The following is an 18652-nucleotide window of genomic DNA, read 5'->3' as shown; positions in this document are numbered from 1 at the left end:
ACTTTCTGCAGCCCCCCCACCCCGACCCCGTGACCTCCCACGGCCATGTAGCTGATTGGCCCAACACTCCGAGGAGAAAGCGGGTTCAAAATGAACGTCTCAGCAGAGGTGAATGCACCTTTTCTGTACATCTGGACAACCTGCAGCGATCGCGATGAGAGGCCGCTCTCAGGAGATGGTTGTAGTGTAGAAGGGAGGAAGGAAAGGAGGAAGGGAGGAAGGAAGGACGGACGTAGGACATGCAGCAGGGATGTTAACATGCAAACACATGGAGTGTGAAACCAAGAGGTGAGGATGAAGAGCAGCTCAGGGTGTCCTGCTCCCACCTCCTATATTTTCCCATTTCATGTGAAGAAAATGGGGGGAGGGCAAGGAGCAGGGGGCGGGGTCGGCGGGGAAACTGGCACCTCGATGGTCCACTCAGACGGCGGCACTCAATGAAAGGCAAAACGAAAACGTCAAACCCTGGTGGACGGTTGAGATCATTGTAATTAGAAGTGAGTCTGCGTGCCAGCGAGCCGTGCAGACTATTAGTGTTGTCACGAAACTCTGCAGACGCTACTGGGCATGCTCAGTGAGTCGGGCAGCCCCCACATCGGCGTTTGGCGAAGGGAAGGGAAGGTCACGTCGCCTGGATGTGCAGCAGCCAGCGCTCCCCCAGCACGCTCCGGGTTGCCTGGATTCTGCACGCAATTTTTACTGGGGGGCGGGGTGGGAGCGAGCACCGGGTGCCGTGGCCCGGTCAGACCTCGTTTTTTTAAAATTTATATCTTTATTTATTTTCATTTCCTGTGTTGTTTGTTTGGAAATACTGCAGCACAGTTTAGCTGCAGCTCAACAGTTCAGGGCGCTCGCTCGACCAAAAACTGAACGTAAAACTAAAAAGACGCAAACAGAAGCAGGCGTCGCCGCTCAAACGCCAAGACGCCGTTTACCTGAACCAAACGCCTGATGTGTCTAAACTGCTCTGGTGTGGTGCAAACACACATTTAACCTTTTCACTTTCAGAAACACAACCGTTTCATTTTACACCTCAGGGGCCCTGTAAACTTTTTATTTCGCCTTTAAAGTCAAACTTTACTGACCGAGACCTTTAAAAAGTCTGAAATGTCGAAGATTAAAGGTTTAACAACTGAATTTAGCCCCAAATTAAGAGATTTGAGGTCTTAAACTCAGATGTAAGGAATCCTGGTTTTATTTTAAGGGATGTCTGTCCCCATTAAAGGATCATTAAGCCAATTTACAGCCTCCGTATTGGCCACAAGTCACGAGGTTGGAATTTAAAACTATTTTCTTCTCTTTGTGCTACAACATTTGGCATCATGTTAGTTTAATGTGAAATCAAAGCTGTTTCTTCTCTACTCGAAGATTTTTATTCTATTTCTCGACGGTGTGTGTGTGTGTGTGTGTGTGTGTGAAGGGAGCTGGTGCGTCCTGCAGTTGTAGTTTCATTAAAAACAAACCAAACTCAGTTTTCTCTTGATGATTTGATGATCTGACCTGATCCGTCCTGAGTTTGTTTTTCACTTTTTGTTATTGTTTGTTATTTCATCTTTGTAGAATCATTTTTAATTCACTGAATATGTTTAATAGATTTTTACATTATTTTCATAAGTGGAGAAATCCTTTAAATTAACGTAGAACAGTTTCCAAACAGACACTGTACTGTCGTATTTCTCTCCACACTAATGCTGCATGTACATTGACGTTGCAAATTATTTTATTACCTTAAATATATAATTACAAAATATTTCACGGGGTTATTTTATAACAACATAGTTATTTAATATTATATATATTTCCGTTGAAGTAAAACCATGACCTGAACTAAATTTTGGGCTGAGTAAATTTTTTTTTTTCACCTTTTGAATTTATTTCCAGTTTCACAACAGCAACGTTTGTATTTTAAAAAGTAAAATAAAATATTTTGTAAATTTCTGCAGCAAACAGACTTTAGGAATTTATTCAGAACGTGTTTATTTTGTTGATCAGTTACTTCAGGGAGATAAAGAAAAAGCTTCTTTCTGACAAAAACAACAACAATCCGACAAACAGGAGGAGGAGGAAAATGAAATTCTTGTTACAGGAGGAAAAGGTTAAAATTTGCATTGAGTTCAGGAGTTTAGGTTTGGACGGCTCACAGAGAGAACTGGGCTGCAACACTTTGCATCATAATAGTTTAAAAGGAAGTCAAAGCTGTTTCTCGTGTATTTTACAGTTAACGTTTTAAAAAGAAGTCAGGCTCGAAAAAAAATTCAGATCAACTCTGAAAGATTCTTGATTGAAAAGCTCTGAAAGCAGGAGAGAGGATCAGGACACGGTGCAGGTTGGATCAGGATGAAAGTTGGATGATAATCAGATATTTGATAAACTGACTGTTATAAGCAACAATACTGTGCTGCCTTCACTGGCTGACGACACGGTGGGAAATAATCTACACTGTACATTTCAGCTACAGGCGCGGAGGCGGTGTCCTCACATCGTTTCCAGTCGTGTTCTGCTGATTTTCCACCGTAACATCAAACCTTGTCCTGCACTAATCGTTGGCGTCTGAGACACAAGTTGCTTTTAAGTGATGATTTGGTGTCAGAAGAGGTTTTTGAAAACCTTTTCCACTGAAGACACACGGTTTAATCACTTTCTCTTAAACACTGTTTGGTGTTTGGCTGCTTTGATTTTTTTCTGTTTGTGCAGCTTCAGCTTTTTGAGGTTTCACAGCAGTTTCAGCCACAATCGATCAATGTTCATTAAAGAAATCTCAAACTGAGTCTGAGGCTGTTACCCGTGTTTCCTGTGTGTTTCCTGTTTGTGTTTCCTGTGTGTTTCCTGTTTGTGTTTCCTGTGTGTTTCCTGTTTGTGTTTCCTGTGTGTTTCCTGTTTGTGTTTCCTGTTTGTGTTACCCGTGTTTCCTGTTTGTGTTTCCTGTGTGTTTCCTGTTTGTGTTACCTGTGTGTTTCCTGTGTGTTTCCTGTTTGTGTTTCCTGTGTGTTTCCTGTTTGTGTTTCCTGTGTTTCCTGTTTGTGTTACCTGTGTGTTACCTGTGTGTTACCTGTGTGTTACCTGTGTTTCCTGTGTGTTTCCTATTTGTGTTTCCTGTTTGTGTTATTTGTGTGTTACCTGTGTTTCCCGTGTGTTTCCTGTTTGTGTTACCTGTGTTACGTGTGTTTCCTGTGTGTTACCTGTGTGTTTCCTATTTGTGTTTCCTGTTTGTGTTATCTGTGTTACCTGTGTTTCCCGTGTGTTTCCTGTTTGTGTTACTTGTGTGTTACATGTGTTTCCTGTGTGTTTCCTGCGTGTTTCCTATTTGTGTTTCCTGTGTGTTTCCTATTTGTGTTTCCTATTTGTGTTTCCTGTGTGTTTCCTGTTTGTGTTTCCTGTGTGTTTCCTGTTTGTGTTTCCTGTGTGTTTCCTGTGTGTTTCCTGTTTGTGTTTCCTGTGTGTTTCCTGTTTGTGTTACCTGTGTGTTACCTGTGTGTTTCCTGTGTGTTTCCTATTTGTGTTTCCTGTTTGTGTTATCTGTGTGTTACCTGTGTTTTCTGTGTGTTTCCTGTTTGTGTTACCTGTGTGTTACGTGTGTTTCCTGTGTGTTACCTGTGTGTTTCCTATTTGTTTCCTGTTTGTGTTATCTGTGTGTTACCTGTGTTTCCCGTGCTTTTCCTGTTTGTTACCTGTGTGTTACGTGTGTTTCCTGTGTGTTTCCTGTTTGTGTTTCCTTCTGTTTCCTGTGTGCTTCCTGTGTTTCCTATTTGTGTTTCCTGTGTGTTTCCTGTTTGTGTTTCCTGTCTGTTTCCTGCGTGTTTCCTGTGTGTTTCTTATTTGTGTTTCCTGTGTTTCCTATATGTGTTTCCTGTGTTTCCTGTTTGTGTTTCCTGTGTGTTTCCTATTTGTGTTTCCTGTGTGTTTCCTGTTTGTGTTTCCTGTGTGTTTCCTGTTTGTGTTACCTGTGTGTTACCTGTGTGTTACCTGTGTGTTTCCTGTGTGTTTCCTGTTTGTGTTTCCTGTGTGTTTCCTATTTGTGTTTCCTGTTTGTGTTTCTTGTGTGTTACCTTTGTTTCCTGTGTGTTTCCTGTTCGTGTTACCTGTGTGTTACCTGTTTCCCATGTGTTTCCTGTGTGTTTCCTGTGTGTTTTCTGTTTGCGTTTCCTGTGTGTGTTTCCTGTGTTTCCTGTTTGTGTTTCCTGTGTGTTACCTGTGTGTTACCGCAGGCCTCAGCCATAAGCAACAAAATTATCAATGTGTGTGTGCTGCTGCACTAGACCATCACTTTTTTTCATTTTCAGTTTAAGGTTTTATTTTCCAGCTGTGCACTGAGCTGCTTTTTTTTTTTCCCCTGAACGTTGAGAAGAAATTAAAACTGTTGTTTTTCATATGAAATTATAATTAACAATTTATATAAGACTTTTCTTCAGGGTTTTTTTTTGGCCCCGTTTATTGATTTGACAGTTTCAAAGTGAATCCAAACTGTGGCTTCAAGGACCCGGAACATCTTTGACATAAAACTATAAATTCCTGCAGCTGTTTGGTGGTTTATACGAAGTTATGAAGGTCAGATGAGCAACAGTAACAAATGAAGCAGGACAAACTGTCTGATGATCAGGTTCTTAATTCAACACGTGGATCATTAAGGACATAAAATTAACTACAATTTCAAATATTGCTGTAAAATTCAAATTGTCCATTTTCAGTCTGACACAAACTGGACTGTGTGTTTTCCAGCAGCAGTGAAGGTGATGATTTCATTTTGTGTGAAGCTTGTGTGAATAAAAAAAAAAGCAGCAAAATGTGCGAGACGTGCCGGAGTGTGAACGCACAGGGAGGGTTTTTTTTTTTTGTTTGTCTTTATTTACAGAGACAACGCAGATAAAACTTCAGGCTCTTTGGTTTTTGCACCGGTTGTGGTTTTTGGACTGGAAACGGACGTTCTACGTCTCGCACTTCTCTTACAGTTTGCATGAAATGATAAGAATATGTGAATTATGCATTTCATGAGAGAAACTGCCAACGTGTCTCCTAAACCTGCAGATCGGCACCAACAGGAGCTGATAAAAAGAACGTGGGTTTTAAACGTCACAGTTTCAATAACACGCAGTGTAACTGAACTTGCAGCAGCTGTGACTCATTTTGTCTTTTTGCTCTCGACGTTTCTTTCCTGACTGCCGACCCTCGTCCCCCCTGGTTCTGGGGCCGGTGTTCATCGGAGCGCCGGGATCATCTGAGTGGAAGTTGGTGCTAATGACCTGGGAAGGGTTTTGTTCGGTGGCGTGGTTGCTCAACCTAAACTTCAGCTTTGCAGCGGATTAGATGCCACTTAATGCAGAAGCTCCAAAGGTCACTGACCTGAGTAACCCCAAACACCGAGGCTCCAAACGAGTCCTGCGCCGCTGCTTCGAAACATACGCGAGGAAATGTGGAACCTCTGCTGGGCAAACAATCATAAACATCACATTTGAAACTGGGTCTCAATAGCCAGTCAGATGTTTGAGCTTTTATCATTGTTGATCCAATACTGTGGATTTTATACAAGTAAATAAGATTCGTTGTATGAGAATTTGTCTAGTTTTATGAAATTGCAGACAGAAAAACTGCAGTAAAGTATCACCTAACATTTTCTCACTTATTTTAAGTAATGAATCATTTTGGGATTTTTAATTAATAATAATTTTAAAGTTTAAATTGACTGAAATATATAATAATAATAATACATTTGTTGCGTGTGAACATTGAGCAGATTTAATAAGCAGCATCAGAATATTGTTGATTATGTGAAGGTCAATCAACCAGTTTCTTAATCGTCGTTTGTGAAAATGTTTAACTGACGTTAGTTTTCTTTCCTTTAAACAGGTGAAAGTGTCACTGACGACTTCACATGGAGGTTAAGTCAACACTGGCATTTAGAAACACAGATTTCTGGAGAGATTAAAAACATGTTTCCTTGCAAATGTGCTGCAAATATTGAAAAAAACACAAATAATGGAGAAACACTCCGACCTGGATGCCATGAGGACTGAAACCTGCCTCAGTGATCAGCAGAAAGTCCAGTGCTCGTCCATTACAGCTCGTCTCTCGTCAAGAGGAGGTTGGCGTTAAACAAACTACAATGGACGAGACACTGGGATGCACCGGGCACAGTGCATCCTGGGTGTTGTAGGATTTTTCACCTTGGAAGCTTTTGGGAATGAGACGTCCTTTTTCACTATTTTCTCCAGTCACAGGACATTTTTACTGTTTGACACAAAAAGGGCTGGATCGTATTAACTGACCATGCATGTAGCAGTGAATTATGGGAACTAGGCCTCTGAGCATCTCATGCAGAAAGAAGCTTAGCTGCAAAGCTAGCTTCCCCAGCCACAAACAGCAGTTAGCAGCATGCTAACCTGAGGGAGGACGTGTCTGTTTAAATGGAAGGTTCAGCCCAGGTTGGAACGTCACGTGGTTGAAAGCAGGTCACATTTCTGGGCCGTCTCTGTCTGACAGAGTCAAGCAGGGAAAACCTTCTGTCTGACGCGCTGCACTGAGAGGTTTTTCTCCAGAAACGGGTTCCAGCAGCTGTTTAACGGGAAGGGAAATGCTGCAGAGGCCTGGTAAAAACATTTCAGGCTCATGACAGTGCTCCTCTGGAGGAGCCCGAGGAGGAGCTGGAAAATCGATCAAAAAGGGCAGATTGCCCAAGTGCCAGTGAAAACTACTATAATCCTATAAAACTGGTCTCAGCCATGTTGATGGAAATCAGTGGCCTCTGGAGATCGACAGAGTGCTTCCACTGGTCCTGATCCTCGAGGAGCAGGAGGGGAAGGTGGCCTTCCTGGCTGTTCTCCCTGGGTTCAGGAATCAGTGGGGCCCCACAGAGATGTTCAGGACCAGTAGGGAAAGGTCTTTGAAATGTGTTTTATGACACTGCTGCTTGTAGACCCTCAGCACCGTTCGTCCTCAGTGCTGCAGTCCAGTGTTTCATGTGCTGTGTGGAAAATTAAAGGCAGAGCCCAGACACCGAAATACACGTTTTAAGTTTTCATCACATCAGTCAGACTCACCAGCAGCAGCTTCCAGTGCCATCAATCCCCAACACACAGCTGTGGTCAGAGAAGAAGAATGAAATCATGTGACCTGGACCTGCTCAGACAAACGTGTTAACCAAAGGAGACGTTCAGCGACTCAGCAGTCGGCCTTTGTGTTTTTAGTTTTTAGCAAACATAATGTATGTCACTTTGGGAAAATATCTATTCACTGTTCAGAATATTTATATTTCCCAAACACAAACACATGATAATATGGTTTTTTTTTACATATAGTGACAATGTTTCTGCAGAAAAATGACTGAACTGGGCTGCAAAGTTAATTTAGACATTTTGAAATATTAAACTCAAACTAGACTTTGAGTATCCGGGCAGATTAGTCTGAGTGACCACAGTGCACAGTATCGCTGACTTGTCTGATTCATACTGAGCGGCGTCCAGCTCCAACCCAAAGCTCCTACAGGGCCCCTGTCATCCCGCTGATGTGTGCGTCTCTCCTGAATCTTTCTGGCTCGCTGAGGCGTGAACAGCCGAGCAGCAGAGACGATGTCTGCAGGCTCTTGTTTTGATCTCTGAAACCATCCCTATCAAACAGATTATGGGTGGAAATACCTGACATGACGGCAGACAAAAGAGAATCGACTATCGGGAGAGGTCAAACCTGAGTGTGCTCGGTGCGAGGCTCTGTGGTGTCAGATCAGACTGGAATGTGATCACAGACACTACCTTTATTATTGCTGCTGCTGTGCATCACCTGCAGGTTCCTGATGAAGTGAAGGGAAACATCATCAGTCTGCATTTTCTTCTCACTTTCTCAGTAGCCTTCATTCCAACACGGAGCTCATTCGCTGGGTCACTGAAAGGCATCGACTTTAAGAAACGTTTAAGACTTGGAGCCTGAAAGTCTTGATCAGTCCCTTCGCTTATGTAAAGATTAGGGCTGAGTCCACATCCCAGTCCCGATGTTCCCACAGTGTGAACAGACCAAACCAGATCTGGTCCACCTGCATATGTGGTCCTAGATCCGATCCCTGTCCGATGTGTGACTGTGCGAGCGCCCTCAGAACGGTCAGACCAGAATCCATGTGGTCGTTTTAACGTCTCCCTCCTCTGCACATGTCGCCTGTCGTCATCATTCAGTGTGGGAAACACCAACATGGAGGAGGGGGGGCAGTGGAGAGACCAGGACGCTTCACATTGGTTGGACATTTATGGAGAAGCTCCTGATGGAGCCAAACTGGAAGGAACATATGGGAACCCAGCAGCTTTGGAGGAAACTGGGCACAAATGATGTTGTTGTTCTTCACATGTCAGTTCAGTCTGTGCATGGTGGCAGTTTAGGAGCTCAGGGGGTTCACACTGGAGCCTGGTCCATGTCCCTGACTGACATGGTTGGGAAGGAACAGACACAGAAACAGACAGGGAGCAGAGAACTCTGTCACTTCGCTCCGACAGAAAGAAAGTTGGAGAAGTTGCTGCAGAAATTCAGCTTTAGTTTCAGCATTTTCTCTGCAGCAAATACCTAAAACAGATGCTTCGTTTGGCGAGAGACTCCACAACAGTCGCACATCTCAGCTGCCTGACGTGATCCTGACTCATTTCACCCAGTCGTTATTCATGTTTCGACTTCTGAGAGAAGGTTAAAGTGGGAACTATTGAGAAGTCACAAAGTGATATATTAAAAATACATTTCATCCGTGAGGGCTGTGGATGCCTTCATGTGGCTGTAATCCACCTGCATGAGGGTGGTGTGTCTGTCTGTCAGCTGCTCGGCTCTGGTTGCAGCAGCACATTCATCACACACACACACACACACACACACACACACACCCAAAATACTCCCAGTATCCTCCTGTAATATTCAAATACTGCTACCTCGTGCTCTGTCCTCTGGCTCTCACTAATTTTCAAATTTAAGGCTTCAACTTTTGGACTTTTACTCAGTCCCAGATAAAAGTATATAAAAAAGGTTTATAGTAGAAATAACACTGAACACTCAGATATGCAGCAGTAAATAAATGACGTCCAACGTTCCTAAGAAGTAATGAAAACTTCCAAATAGGTTTTCCAGCCTGTACTTCTCAATGATCTGGTGTCGTTAAGTTTCTGCTGCAGGTCGGGAGTGAGCTCATTTGTTTTTATTCTGATGTTAAATCTGTGCCTCTTCTTTTTTATGTGCTCATGTTTTTGCGGCGGCGTCCTGTGATTGATGAGACCTGAGGACGTGTCGCCTGAGAAATAATTTCATTCTCTTTTCCAGAGTGAAAACCACACGTCCGCCAAGAAGCTCTGTCTCAAACGGCCGGCCCACTAAGTTACAACCAAACCCCGGTTTGTCTGCTTCAGCTTCGGGAGCCCAGATAAGACAGCCGACAGTAAGGAGGTCGAAGGTCAGTCTGCATGTTTTATTCGTCACTTCGACCCAGTTTTAGCTTGTGACAGCTCAGGGTTGTCGCTGTTGGAGGATGTGACTGTTTGTGACTCACTGGAACAAACTGTTGGATGATACGAATGAACGACTGAAGTCTGTCAGACCTTCTGAGGTCAGACTCAAGTTTCTAAGTTTTTAATCCACCTATTTAAAAATGCAAAGTCTGTGCTGTTTGATTTATGTCTGCAGTAGTTTCATTTATTGCCATGATAACAGATCCAGGCCCTGGTGTCTCTCAGTTGTACTACCCCCCCAGGACTCTCTGCTACCTACAGCCCTTCTGATGTTAGCCCAGCTTCTCTACCCTGTGTTGGCAAAGTCCGCTCCATCAATGAGCCCCCCCCCCGCCACATGGCCAAGGTCAGAAGAAGCCAGTAGTGGTTTCCAACAGCAGCCATTGAGGAGTCTCTGCAGCTCAAAGTGGGAACCAGTGGCTGCCAGAGCCAAGAGGCAGCGTTCTTTAGCCCAGAGAGAGTGGGACAAAGAAAGACCAACAACCAGGGTTAACATGGCTCTGGCTTTTTCACATGGAGAGTGTTCAAAGCAGCCAAAGGACTCACATTGGATCCACATGGGGCCATCTTCCTTCTGAATGTGTTAGCATCTAAAGCTAACCTGTTGGTTTTGGTAGCATTAGCCACCTAGCATGGTCCTGATTGGACCTTTGGATCGAGTGGATCTGATGTGGATTTGGGAGGAAGTGGAGCTTTGGGTAACGTTAATGCTTTGGGTAACATTAGCAGGAACCAGAGCGTCTACTGGACTGACACATTTACTCCTTAGTCAGCTAACGCTAGCTTTGGACTGGACACTTTGTCCCAACCGGGCATCTGTAGTTCACGTCGTAGCTTCAGGGAACAGGACGGGATGTGTAGGAGGGACTTATGGTGGGAGTTAGTTTGGTCTTGTTAAACGTTATAAATCAGGTAGAGCAGCTTTAAACATGACAACATTAATCAAAAGAGAAAATTAGACAAACTGTCTTCACTTCATACAAAGAGTTAGATGAGGAGAGTGACCTGTACGAGTACGAGTGTCTGTACGGTAAAAACTGAAAATAAAGGGAAGCAGCTACCCTGCAGTTCTGAGGTGGGACTTCCTGAAGTCTCAGTTACAAAGCTTCAGTTAAAGGAAGTGTCACTGGGAGTCGATCAGACCTGTGTTGTCGCGTGGTTTAACAGGAGTGTGTGTGTGTGTGTGTGTGTGTGTGCACGTTGACGGAGTGTAAAACTACGTTCCTACAGGGGACAGGAACAGTCCAAACCTTCAGTCTCTGTCACTTATCAGCCCTGCAGGGCAGCAGCGTCCCCCCACCCCTCACTGGGCTCAACATGTCGTCACCGTCACGTTAAAATTGCTGCTCCAGTCTGTTGATTCACACGTTCACCACTTGAATCGTCATATGATCACCCCTAAGTGTGAATTTGACAGGGTGCACAAATTACATTAATTTGTTTGTACTTTGACAAACTTTATCTTCCTGCAGATCATTTCAGTGTTTTATATGTTTGAACCTTTGATAAACTCATTGACTCAGACACAGGGGTTCCTAATAAACCGACTGGGTCCGACACAGGGGTTCCTAACAAACCGACTGGGTCAGACCCAGTGGTTCCTAATAAACTGACACCATATCAATACATTTAAATTGTCTTGGTTGTTTTATATCCCTGTAAATTGAAAATATAAGTCATAACATAGAATTGGAACCAGCGTTGTTTAACGGTTTACATATTTGCAAGTTTTAGGAGTGTGGACCAGCTGCTTTTCCTGGTTTGGAACCAGTATGTAGTGGGAGTGACTTCATTGGCTTGGGCATGAAAATGACATCACTATTCACCCAACCCTGCCGCTCAGCCCCACCCCTCTGGGCTGCCCCAGCTGCCAAAACAAGTGAGTCGACTGAAGCACTGCACTGACCTAAATTCTCCCAGAGAGACTCCTCTTAAAGCTGCAGAGACACTGACAGACTGAGACACAGACAACTGAGAGACAGACACAGACAGACAGACTGAGAAAGACAGGCGGACTAAGAGACAGACTGAGAGACAGACAGACGGACTAAGAGACAGACTGACACACAGGCAGATGGACTGAGAAACAGACAGAGACTGAGAAAGACAGGCGGACTAAGAGACAGACTGACTGACTGACAGACAGACAGATGTACTGAGAGACAGAGAGAGACGGACAGATGGACAGACAGACTGAGAGACAGACGGACTGAGAGACAGACTGAGAGATACAAACAGATGAACTTTCAGATGGACTGAGACAGATAGACGGACTGAGAGACAGACAGAAGAACTAAGAGACAGACCAACAGACGGAGTGACAGACGTACTGAGAGACAGAGTGAGACAGACAGACTGAGAGACATGGACTTAAGGCTGGAGATACTGATATAGACAGAGATACAGATACCAGTAATACCGATACAGATAGAGACAGACAGATATAGAGACAGATATATACAGAGAGACAGAGACAGATAGAGACAGATATATACAGAGATATAGAGACAGATAGAGACAGATATATACAGAGATATAGAGACAGATAGAGACAGATATATACAGAGATATAGAGACAGACAGATTTAGAGACATATAAAGACAGACAGATATAGAGACAGACAGAGACATATATACAGAGATATAGAGACAGACAGATTTAGAGACATATAAAGACAGACAGATATAGAGACAGACAGAGACATATATACAGAGATATAGAGACAGACAGATTTAGAGACATATAAAGACAGACAGATATAGAGACAGACAGATAGAGACATATATACAGAGATATAGAGACAGACAGATTTAGAGACATATAAAGACAGACAGATATAGAGACAGACAGATAGAGACATATATACAGAGATATAGAGACAGATAGAGACAGATATATACAGAGATATAGAGACAGATAGAGATAGATATATACAGAGATATAGAGACAGATAGAGACAGATATATACAGCGATATAGAGACAGACAGATTTAGAGACAGATAAAGACAGACAGATATAGAGACAGACAGATAGAGACATATATACAGAGATATAGAGACAGATAGAGACAGATATATACAGCGATATAGAGACAGACAGATTTAGAGACAGATAAAGACAGACAGATATAGAGACAGACAGATAGACAGATATATACAGAGATATAGAGACAGACAGATTTAGAGACAGATAGAGACAGACAGATGAAAAGAGTTTTTTGTTGTGTGATTTCATATTAACTCTTAAGTGTGTTTGATAGTTGTATTTTTACCTCAGTTTTGAATGCAGTACTTTTACCTGTAATTGAGTATTTCCACCATATACTTTTACTTTCTGTGTTTCTTACACGAAGTAGAGAAAAATAATTCACCCAATAAAAAAATCATGTTTATGTGGAAACTAACTCTGGGGTTGAGTAGAGCAAAGTTAAATAACAGAAATGTTCACTATTAAAAACTATGAGGAATATTTCAGATGTATTATCAAAATAATAATATCAGGATAGTTTGCTCAGTGAAAATCATAAAACACTGAACTGACTCTTGTACTGAACTTATTCTGTGAGTGGTGCCGAGTTCAAAACATGAATATTTATACTGCAAAATATCCAGTAATAAGATACTTTTAATAAAAAGAGTCTGCAAGAATTGGATTTGGGAAAAAATATAATTTTCATGTGCAACACAAATATTATTTCTGGTGTTTAAGACAAATTGCTAATTTCTGTCAAATGAGCAATTAAACACTACGATAATATTAAAACTGATTAAAAGCTGCTTTGATAAATCTTTTGTGTCACTGAAACTGCAGTTTAAGTTTAGATCTTTCTCATTTTGGTGCATTTTTATTTTTAGGTAAGAGCAGCTCACACACACACACACACACACACACACACACATTAATTATGTCACATGCTGCACAGTCCAAGCAGCACGTTGTGCATAAACTGCACAAAAACTGCACAGAAATCAGACAAGCACATTCCCAAACCTGCTGAAATCAACTTCACACCCATCAAATAATGAAAAGTACCAAGTTCAAAAAGCAGCGACTGCACACACAGTCAGGCTGCTCGTACTCAGGCCTACAGGGATAAAAACACTATCCTGGAATAAAAATATCGCCCTGGAAAATATAGATTAAAATAAATCAGTTAGCGAATTTAAAATAATCAATTACCTTCCAAAAACAAACTTTAAAAATCAACCATTAAATTTAAGAAAAGTACAAAAACACCCTTAGAAACAAATATTTGTAATTAAGCTGAGATAGACTAAAGAACTCAAGCCCAGTCCTGCAGAAAATATTTAAACCTTGAAATACAAAACAATTCACTGTACAGCTAAAACTTCTGTGTTTAAAATAAAACTGATGAAGGTTTTTATTTAAAACAGAGAAACTCACCTAAGAACACTGATAGAAAATTTAAAAATGGAATAATAATAAATTAGAATAAATATACTCACATAAATTAAATTTAAATTTAAAAAATAAACTGAATAAAGGAATAAAATTCCACAACAATCACTCGTGTGATTCCGTCAACACGCAATCAAATGAAAAATTGAAGTTCGTGAACAAAACTTAAAATAAAACTCTGCAGTAAATTTTTGCTGTTTTCTCTTTTTGTAAAATGACGCGTAGATTATATATATAGAAAAAACAGGAAGTTTTTCCTGCACACATCAGTCAGAAACTCTTCTTCAGGTTATTTCATCCTTTTTAATCAAGTTTAGTTTCTCTGGAAAAATAACAGACAGACAAACAGCAACGAAACAGACAGTACAGACTTCGTACAAGTGAACGTTAACGACAAAGTGCAAAAAATTAAAAAACAAAAAAAAAACAAACATTTTTTTACAAAACCAAACTGGACAAAAGGTGACATGGAGATAAAAAAGAACTTATTTATTTTTCTATTTATTTACCTGTGTGAATTATCTGTGTGTGTGTGTGTGTGTGTGTGTTCTGAGGGTTTTATTTTGGTCAGAGGTTATATAAGTTTTTCTGCACATTAACAGAAAACTATTTTGAAAAATCTTCTAGTTTCCTGTTTGGAATAACTAAAAAATAAAATAAGACAAAATCGTTCGGTTCATTTTCCAAATCTCAGTTTATCTGTTTAAATTAAATCCAAGCTGCAGCTCTTTTATTCTCAGTGCTTCATATTTATTTGTGATAAAATCTCCAAACAGGTAATAAGTTAACGAATAAATATTCTCAAACAGTGAGATTTATAATTGTTGTCAGCGGTGACCTGGAAAATTTTAGGCCTGGATTTATTTCTTTAAAAAGACTTTGTTTCTTATTCATCGTAATAATTTCAATAATGTCTCATTTTGTAGAGCGGCTTAAACACGGGCTCTGCCATGAACAGATAAAATATCATTGGTTTTCTTCTGGAGCTTATGTTTCCTTTTTTGTGTTTGTGCTTGTGTTTATTTTTGCAATGCGACATTTCTTGGAGGAGGATTGTGTTGCAGAGCTCAGACTGTGCTGACCTGAGATGTGAGGACGGACCGATCGATACCCCACCGATCGATACTTTGACAGTCAAACTGCTCATTTCATGTGCTTATAAAAAGCTAAGCACTAAGGACTTTCATAGTTTTTCCAGTCTGGGCTCCTGCTCATTAAAATTCAATATGTGTTTTACACATTTTCCACTGGATTTAAACTGGAAGAGAAGCAAAATAACTGCATTTCTGATTATTATTATTATTATTTTAACCTGCATAACACGGATAATTCCAAGTTTTCCATCACATAAATGTTTATTTCTCTTCTTAAATTTCAGGTGATTTTTGAGGCAGTTAAAGCTGCAGGCTCCTGGTAAACTAAACCTATGGTTTCACTGGAGTTTACTGAATTAAATACTATTTATTCAGGAAACATCTGATTGATAGAAGCAATACTTTGACATGATGAAAAGACATTTAGGTGTTTTTAGCTTCAAATTAAAATCCAGTCACTTGTAAATCAAATGCATGTAAAAGAAAACAAGTAGAAACAACCTAATTTAAAAACAGGAAGACCTTGGACCTGCATATGTTGTCAAAGAAATAGTTTCCTTGAAAATACATTTCTAAAACAAAAAAAATAATAATAATAATAAAATGAGATTTAAAAAAAGAACAACACCCATTTGTCTTTCCACTAAAACCTTTGTATCGGCCAAGCAAACGTTAATATCGGTCGTGCTGAGTCAGCTGATGCACCACATGCTGCGTTTTTCCTCCTCCCCAGAAATATGAAGAAAAACATAAAAACAATCAGCTGCATATTTGTTGCGATTGGCTGAAACCTGGTGTCTCCATTTGTCTTGATCCCGTGGCCTTGTTGACTAAATGTCACTGTTAAATAAAAGGAAGTTAAACTAAATGTGTCTCCGTGAAGAAGACCCTGATAATATTAAGATTATGTTAGGAAAACTATTGTTCCGGGTCAAACCCTCCGGAAATTAGAATATTAGAGTAATAATTTTTAAAATTAGTTTCCAAAACAAAAACCTGGTGTTTCGGTCTGTGTGTAAACGAGATTTTATATATATATATTTTTAATATATATATTTTAGCATGTTTGTGTGTTTGTTTCTTCGGCGGCTCCTACCGCACATGCGCAGTATGTTTTACGTTCCTAAAGGCCTGCACACACACACACACACACACACACAGCCTGGGTTCTGATGATGAGCATAAACCATAAAGAAACTGGTTGTTTTGCATAATTTTATATGAAGAGTTCTGTTGCAAAAACACTCCGATCCGCTCGATTGTTTGTTTAATTAATTAAAGGGGCAGTTTAGTTCAAAAATTCCATCCTTAGCCCTGAAAAGCAGCAGATCGGATATTTCCAGCTCTGCCACGTTAGAAAAAGCAGTTCAGGTTATTTTGGAAGAAAACTCTTCACAGTTTCATTGTTATGATTACTGTTATACTTGTTGTTGTTGTTATTATTATTAGGCCTTTCCGGGGTCGAACCTGAGTGCAGATATGATTTGTAGGCTTATTGTTCCTCGCAAACCCCTGATTGTTTCTGCTGATTTAAGGCTTTATTTTCTCAGTATTTTTTCTCCAAGAAAAAGAGGAAAAGTTTAGACTTTTCTCTCCTTGATTGTCTGAAAATTCATAAATAATAATTCCCCCTGCAGGTCTGATTCCATCCCCTCAACACTGATGCGTATACACTGACGAGTAGAATATAAATACATGGTACAATAAATACAAAACATAAATAAAGACTCAAATAAAGTACTGAAAGTCTTTGTACAAGATATAAATAGATTGAAATATACTTAGAGCGTTACCTTTGGCAAGTCTAGTTTACAGCTGTACAACCCGCGGGTAACAAACGTTTGTCCCTTTTTCAGTAAAGCGTGAAGCAATAATCCAAATAAACCCGTTACACCTCGGGGCGGAATATGGCCGAAAAGTTTCACTTCATAGATCTGTTTGATATTTACCATGTACTGTTTGCCCTTAACATGACGTCTTTGTGCGTCCTGGTCCCGGTGCCTTCCACGGAGAGGTGACGGTGATAGGGAGGAGGGTGAGGGAGGGGGGAGTTCAGTTTAGGAAAGCGTTTGGGGTCACCCTCTTCTGATGGGACAGCATCCCGGGAAACCCCGCAGACACGCCCGTGGAGAAGGCCGGTAGGGAGCTGTTTCTGAGGGAGTCTGACAGAAGGGACTGCGGGGAGCTGCTCGTCGCCAGGCCGCCGAACCCCGGAGCGCCCTGCTGCATATGCGGCGGCGGAGGAGGCGGTGGAGGCGGCGGTCCTCCTCCTGGCGGCCCCGGTGCCGCTGCGGCAGCGTGTTGGGTCCCTGAGACAAAATACCCAGCAGTCTGTCCAGAGAGCAGTCCGACCGGCGACGTGCTCATCCCGTAACTGTTCGTCAAGCCCAGCGCGCCCGCAGCCGACCCACCGAGAAGGGAGCGTCCCAGGTCCCCGTTACTCAGCTGCTCCACGGCGGGCAGCAGCGACCCGTAGCCGGCCGCCTGGTTCAGAAACCCGGGTGAGGATCCGTTGTAGTGCGGGTGGTGGTGGTGATGGTGCAGGGAGAGAAACGGAGAAATCTGCCAGTAGAGCGGGTTGTTCGCCCGCTCGTTAATCCCCAAGCCGAGAGGAGCGAAGCGCAGCCCGCGCTTCATCGCCAGTTTTCCTCGGGAGGTGGCGGAGCGCCTGCGGAGCTTCCCGGTTGTTCCTCCGATGAAAACGTCATCGCTGCTCGGGTCCAGCATCCAGTAGTTGCCCTTCCCCGGGTCGTCGTAGTGCCTGGGCACCTTAACGAAGCACTTATTGAGGCTCAGGTTGTGCCGGATGGAGTTCTGCCAGCCCTGCTTGTGCTCCCGGTAATACGGGAAGTTTTTCATGATGAACTCATAGATGCCGTTCAGCGTGAGCCTCTTCTCGGGGCTCTGGCGGATGGCCATCATGATCAGGGCGTTGTAGCTGAACGGAGGCTTGTCATATTTCCCGTTTTTCCCGGTGGTGTTACCGTTAGTGTTCTGCTCCGGTGTTGCCTTGGCGCCGTCCCGTCCTCCGCCTCCCCCTCCGCCCTCCTCCTCCTCTTCCCCCTGCTCCTCCTTGCCCGGTTTCTCCCGGTCCAGAGCTACGGCCGTGGAGTCCACCTCCGGCGGGCCCAGCGACTTCTCAGATTCGGAGCCCGGTGAGGGAGAGAGGGTTCCGGGGATACCAACGACCGCGGCAGCGGCAGCAGCAGCAATGGAGTCCGGTCTGTCACACTTGGAGGGCAGCAGGAGGCTCTTGATGGTGAAGGAGGAGGACCGGTGGACGGTCGGGGGGTCTTTTACATCCTCCATGCCCGGTGGCGGGTCTCCCAAAACAAGAATAAATAACAACAAAAATAATAACAACAACTCCAAGCTCGTCCACCTCCGTTATCCGGGCTGGAAACGAAAGAGAGACAGAGAGGAGAGAGAAAGGAGGGTCAGGATGAGAGACGCATGGATGGAGGAGTGGAGAGACAGAAAAGAGAGACAGAGAGAGAGAGAGAGAGCGGGACTTGGATGTGGAGAAATTAGTAATTAAGGAGGTTCCGACTCCCGGCTACATCACGGAGAGGAGGAGCTTCTCCAACTTGGAGATTTTGTCAACAAATCCTCTTTTCTGCTTCTTCCTCTCTGTCCTCCCGTCTCCAAACCGAGACTCTGACGACCTTTAACGTCTCCA

The 18652-nt window shown here is 42.5% G+C and overlaps 1 protein-coding gene across 1 annotated transcript; it reads right to left on the bottom strand.

The window, feature by feature from the left end:
- Positions 1 to 17025: 17025 nt before the first annotated feature.
- Positions 17026 to 18282, bottom strand: foxg1b (forkhead box G1b). The gene has a single exon (XM_026309867.1). It carries the CDS (start codon positions 18280 to 18282, stop codon positions 17026 to 17028), a length of 1257 nt encoding a protein of 418 aa, XP_026165652.1.
- Between the last annotated feature and the right edge of the window lie 370 nt (positions 18283 to 18652).

The sequence above is a fragment of the Mastacembelus armatus genome, chromosome 15 (genome assembly GCF_900324485.2).
Source record: "Mastacembelus armatus chromosome 15, fMasArm1.2, whole genome shotgun sequence".
NCBI classification, from domain to species: Eukaryota; Metazoa; Chordata; class Actinopteri; order Synbranchiformes; family Mastacembelidae; genus Mastacembelus; species Mastacembelus armatus.
This window is presented reverse-complemented; position numbering and strand designations above follow the sequence as displayed.